At 36.9% G+C, this 5,845-nt stretch overlaps 1 protein-coding gene across 1 annotated transcript; it reads right to left on the reverse strand.

Annotated features, from left to right (window-relative positions):
* Positions 1-1,185: 1,185 nt before the first annotated feature.
* On the reverse strand, positions 1,186-2,123 carry LOC123243065 (60S ribosomal protein L6-like). The gene has a single exon (XM_044671235.1). It carries the CDS (start codon positions 2,089-2,091, stop codon positions 1,234-1,236), a length of 858 nt encoding a protein of 285 aa, XP_044527170.1. The 5' UTR covers positions 2,092-2,123; the 3' UTR covers positions 1,186-1,233.
* Between the last annotated feature and the right edge of the window lie 3,722 nt (positions 2,124-5,845).

Genomic DNA, 5,845 nt, shown 5'->3' on the forward strand with positions numbered 1-5,845 from the left:
TATAACAGGTTGTGCTACACATTTAAGCAAGCCATTGACTAAAATGAGAAATAGAAACAAGTAAGGAATATTGGTTATAATTATTAGCATTTCTTAGAGAACTTTAAATGATGAAAAATATAATTCCTACAATAAAGTAATTAAAAGAGCCCAGAAATCAATTTGACCATTAAGACTTGATCTGGCCAGATACAGACATGACAACCATAGGCAACAGAGGTTTAGAATACAAGTTTTTTGAAAAGATATTTTATTTTTACAAGTTACATGTAATAAAAAAAATTCCAATAAATTTTCTGAAGTTATATGTTCCAAATTGTCTCCCTTCTTCTCTTCCCTTCCCCTTCCCAGAGCTGACAAGCAATTTCAATCTGGGTTATACATATAGAATACAAGTTATTTTGAAAAAAAAACATTACACAAGAAGATAAAGGAAGACTATAAACACATTCCAAACAAATAAAATGAAGGTATTTAATAGGTCTGCCAAGAGCTTTGATTGAGCCTGCACTAATTCAGATGATTCCTAAAGCACTGAGAAATGAAACTGAAAGGAAGACAGTAAATAGATCTGAAATGGAACAGATCAGCCACCATATTGATCATGATTTATTCTCATTTTCAGTGGCAATGGAACCACCCCATTTGTACTCTGACATCGTAATATCTGATATGCTATATGAGATAATGACATTTTTTCAATTTATCTTATATATGCAGCTTTCTTGTATATAATAGTTTGCGTATTGCTTCCCCCATTAAACTGAGATTCTTGAGAGCAGTGATTATCTTTTGCAATTCCTTGTATACCCAATGTTTAGCAGAGTGTCTGGTGTATAATAAACACTTAATATTTATTCATCAACTATTGTTTGTATCTTAAAAAGATGAACTTTGGAAACATATTTGCATTATTATTGGAGGAAACATTTTCAATTTTCTCTGGGGATTATTTTTTTTTATTTTTTTTTTAAAACCCTTAATTTCAGTGTATTGTCTCATAGGTGGAAGAGTGGTAAGGGTGGGCAATGGGGGTCAAGTGACTTGCCCAGGGTCACACAGCTGGGAAGTGGCTGAGGCGGGGTTTGAACCTAGGACCTCCTGTCTCTAGGCCTGACTCTCACTCCACTGAGCTTCCCAGGTGCCCCTCTGGGGATTATTTTATTTTATTTTATTTTATTTTATTTTTTTTAGCTATTCCAAATATTTTAATAAGAGTTCTTTGCAAGGCATTTAAAACACCAGTTTGTGAGGGAAAACTCCATTGGAGAGAGAGAATACAGAACGCAGGTAGCCCTGGAGCTGAGGAATTTTCTTGATCTTGGGCAGGATCTGAGAGTCCACGGCTCTCTGATCAGCCTTACGCTGCTCTGTGATCTCATATTTCTCTTTTTCTGTGTCAAAAATCTCTCCTTCTTGGTGTTTAGGTTTACGCAGCCTCTTCTTCTTGAAGTAAGCATCAGTAAGATGATTTGGAATTTTTACACCAGAAAGGTTAACCTTGGTAGAGGTGGCAATGACAAATTTCTGATGGGTCCTTCGCAGAGGAACACGGTTGATGGTCAAAGGCCCTGTGACCAGTAGCAAGCCACTTGCCAACTGCTTCAGGAAAAACACTCGCTTGCCCCTGTGGCGGCCAGTGAGCATGATCAGAACTGTTCCTGGGGTAATGCTAGACCGGAGTCTCCTAACATGCTGGCTGAAGGGCTTTTTCCCATGACTTAGCAGCTTTCTAGGCACATCCTCAGTAGGATAATACCTAGGCATTTTCCGAATCTTTACCACACGGGTTCCTCCATTTTTATCACCACCAACTGGTTTTGAGATAGTAGCAGGCACCTTCTCTTTCTTCTTCCTTTCAATTCTAGTTTTTGGTGCAGCATATTTCCTCTTGTACATAGCTCGCCGGGAATACATGGCAGACCTTGAGTACCTGCCAATCCCTCGAGCCAGAACTGGGTTCCGGCTGCAATGCTTTCGAGGCTTTTTCACCACCTTTTCAGCCACATCTTCCTTTTTGTTCTTCCTTTCCTTCTTTTCCTTTTTGACCTTTTTTTCCTTTTGGTCCTTCTGGGTATTTTTATCCGCCATCTTGAGAGACGGGAAAGAGGATTCACGTCCGGACTTCCGGTCTATAAGCAGGGGCGGGAGGCGGTTGGGAGGATTATTTTTTAAGACAAATTTTGTTTCAAGATATGTCAAAGAAGCTAAGGTTTTGAATGAATAGAAAAGAAATCAATTATAATCAGCATTATTTTCTAAAAAAAGGGTAGTCAATTTACCCATATGCCTATTTCCTTATCTCTAGATAATCTATTTGAGAATGATCAACACAAGTAGATAGTACCTTAACAACCAACACAATTCACAGTTGCATTGAAGGATTTTACTCATGGAGTGGAACATAAGTTAAGAATGATCTTCATTAGCATCTAGGAAATGACTGATAAAACTATGGGAAATGGGCAAGCAGGCTTTTGATTATAATTTAATTTAGAAGATTATATCTCTATAGTCAGGTTCTTAAGGGAGAGATATTGAGAAAAGGAGATTCCACTCTTCTGGAATTTGATTCAGTAGACAAATTTAAATGCTTATCCTTAAAGAAGTCTTCCTGTTGCATATGAAGATGGAGACAGATTTGGCTCTGCCCAGGTAAAGTGAGTGCTAACAAATGTAGAGGATTTGCTAAAGTGTATTTGTGGGGATAGGGATCAGAACTGTGGTTTTTATTGGTGTTGGAAAATCCCAGATGAGGAATTCCCTCTCCCGGTGAAAGTTAGTACCATTTTTGCAACTTAAAATTTTGGCAAGTTGCTTAGACCACTGAAAGGGGTCTGCTGCACCCAGGAATATCGTATATATCAGAGACAGTACTTGAATACAGATCTTCCTAGCTTTAAAAGGCAGCTCTGTATCCACTACATTATGCTGAAATTTCAGGAAGTCCCAAAGCACCACATAAAAGCAGGAACTAAGGAGTAAGGACTGGAGAAGTTAAGCAGTATTAGACAGAGAGGGAGAGAAAGAAATTTTTTTTTCAATTACCTGGGACCAAACATATCCTAGCCCATTCTCTCAGAAGTGAATAAATAAGGGGAAAGAAGTGATTCAAACCCTGTAGAAAAGTAGAAAAATCAACCAACATTCTTTCTTCTGCCTTTTTCTCTCTACCATTTCCTTCAATCTTTGTGTCATTCATTTTGTAGTCTCCTGATTTAGAATAGCATTTCCAAATCTTTCTCATAACTGAAGCATTTACATCATTCATGGCACTTGTAGATACTTAAGCCCATCTTCGCTTATCAGACAAGAATAATAATGTTTACATCTCATGGGATTTTTGTGAAAAAAGTAATATACACAAATAATTTGGATCAGTTAGAAAACACAATAAATAGAGCACTGGGTTTGGAATTAGAAAGACTCATCTTCATGAGTTCAAATTCAGCCTCAGGCACTTATAATCTGTGTGACCCTAGGCAAGTCGCTTGACCCTGTCTCCGTTTCCTCATCTGTAAGATTAATTGGAGAAGGAATTGGGAAACCATTCAAGAATCTTTGCCAAGAAAACCCCAAAATGAGACATTGAGAGTTGTATACAACTGAAATATGACAATGCATACAATGGAAATAATTTTACAAAACTTAAATTCTTGTGCAATGCAGATGAAAGAATCATAGATTGAGAACTAAAAGGTACTTTAGGGGCCATCAAGTCCAGATTTCTTATTTTATGGTTGAGGAAAGTAAGGTTGATTTATTTATGGACAAAGATTCACAGATTTGGAGCCAAAAGGGGCCTTTGAGACCTGCAAGTTCAATTCTCTCATTTAAGAGATGAAGAAATTGAGTTGGAGGGATATGGCAAAATTGGGACACTAATACACTGCTGTTGAAATTCTGAATTAATCCAACCATTCTGAAGGGCAATTTGGAATTATACCCAAAGGGCTTTAAAAGAATGTCTGCCCTTTGATCCAGTCATACCACTACTGGGTTGGTATCCCAAAGAGATAAGAAAAAATACTTGTTCAAAAATATTTATAGTCATGCTTTTTGTGGTGGCAAAAAAAATGGAAAATGAGGGGGTATCCCTCAATTGGGGAATGGCTGAACAAGTTGTGGTATCTGATGGTGATGGAATACTATTGTGCTGAAAGGAATGAATTGGAAGATGTCTATGTGAATTGGAACGACATCCAGGAATTGATGCAGAATGAAAGGAGCAGAACCAGGAGAATCTTATACACAAAGGTGGATACACTGTGGCACAAACAAATGTAACAGACTTTTCTACTAATAGCAATGCAATGATCCAGGACAATTCTGTGGGACTTATGAGAAAGAACGCTATCCACATCCAGAGGAAAAACTGTGGGAACAGAAATGAAGAAGAAAAACACATAATTGATCATGTGGTTCAATGGGGATATGATTGGGGTTTTGGCAATAAAAGATAACACTTCTGAAAATGTGAATTATATGGAAATAGGTTTTGAACAATGATACATGTATAACCCAGTGGAATTGCTTGTTAGCTCTGAGAGCAGGGAGGGAAGAGGGGTGGGAAAAATCGTGAATCATGTAACCATGGGAAAAAAATTCTTAATTAACTAATTAATTAATTAATTTAAAAAATTGAAGGTTGGAGAAATTAAGGGACTGACCCAGGATCACACAACTGGTGAATGTCTGAAGCAGGATTTGAACCCAGGGAATTTTGACTCCCAGGCTAGTGTTGTACCTAGTATAACACACTGATGATAGAGGAAAATGTTTTAGGATTGTAAAGATGTTTCTCCCTACCAATATTAGTTTAAAGGGTTAAAAATGGCATTGTATGAATATTAGTGGAGAGGGATAGAAAAAAAAGCATTAAAAAGCTTTTGAAAGCACATGATTCACAATTTAATTTAACCAACATTTTTTTATTAATTACCTGCCATGGATAAATTAATTACCAGCACATGGATTGTGCTGTATTAGAGAAGATAGCAAAAGGAAATAAGAAATATTGCATAATTACCAATGTAGGACATGCAGAAGAATGACAAGGAAGGGATAACAGGAGTATTGCCCCAGGGCACAAATATGAAGAGACAGATCTTTTTCCCCATATTAGACCATAGGCCTTAAATGCCTAATGAAACTTCCCCTGACTTGGTCTTACTGTCTTCTTCATTTCGCTTACAACTCTCAATTATAGGGCCCCTCAATTTTCTTCATATCAGAGTTTCTGGAGGTAGCCTCAGAAATCAAGTGGTTTAGATTTAGAATCATACCATCAAAGATTTAGTCAGTTAAGAGACATTTTAAGTACCTATTGTGTACCAGAACTATGCTAAATGCTGGATACACAAAAATGGCAAATGATAGCTCCTTCTTTCAAGAGGCTTCCAATCTAATGATGGAGGAAAATACACAAAATAAAACTGAAAAGGAGGGTGGGGAGAATACACAGTATGAATTCTAAGATAGAAGGTAGGGTTTTAAAAAAGGAAAAAAAAGATGGAGTCTTTCTTAAAAAATTAACTTAGAATATTTTTAATTTAATTTAATAAATTTAGAATATTTTTCCATGGTTACATGATTCATGATTTTTCCCATCCCTCTGCCCTCCACTTCCCAGAGCTGACAAGCAGTTCCACTGGATTATACATGTATCATTGTTCAAAACCTATTTCCATGTTATTCATATTTGAAATAGAGTGATCTTTTATTGCCAAAACCCCAATCATATCCCCCTTGAACCCCATGATCAATCATATGTTTTTCTTCTGCATTTCTATTCCCATGATTCTTTCTCTGGACGTGGATAGTGTTCTTTCTCAAAAGGTCCTCT

This window comes from Gracilinanus agilis, chromosome 3 (genome assembly GCF_016433145.1).
Source record: "Gracilinanus agilis isolate LMUSP501 chromosome 3, AgileGrace, whole genome shotgun sequence".
Taxonomy (NCBI): domain Eukaryota; kingdom Metazoa; phylum Chordata; class Mammalia; order Didelphimorphia; family Didelphidae; genus Gracilinanus; species Gracilinanus agilis.

Excerpts from the sequence above, each read along its gene's own strand:
- LOC123243065 (XM_044671235.1), bottom strand. The coding sequence starts at position 2,091 with ATGGCGGATAAAAATACCCAGAAGGACCAAAAGGAAAAAAAGGTCAAA.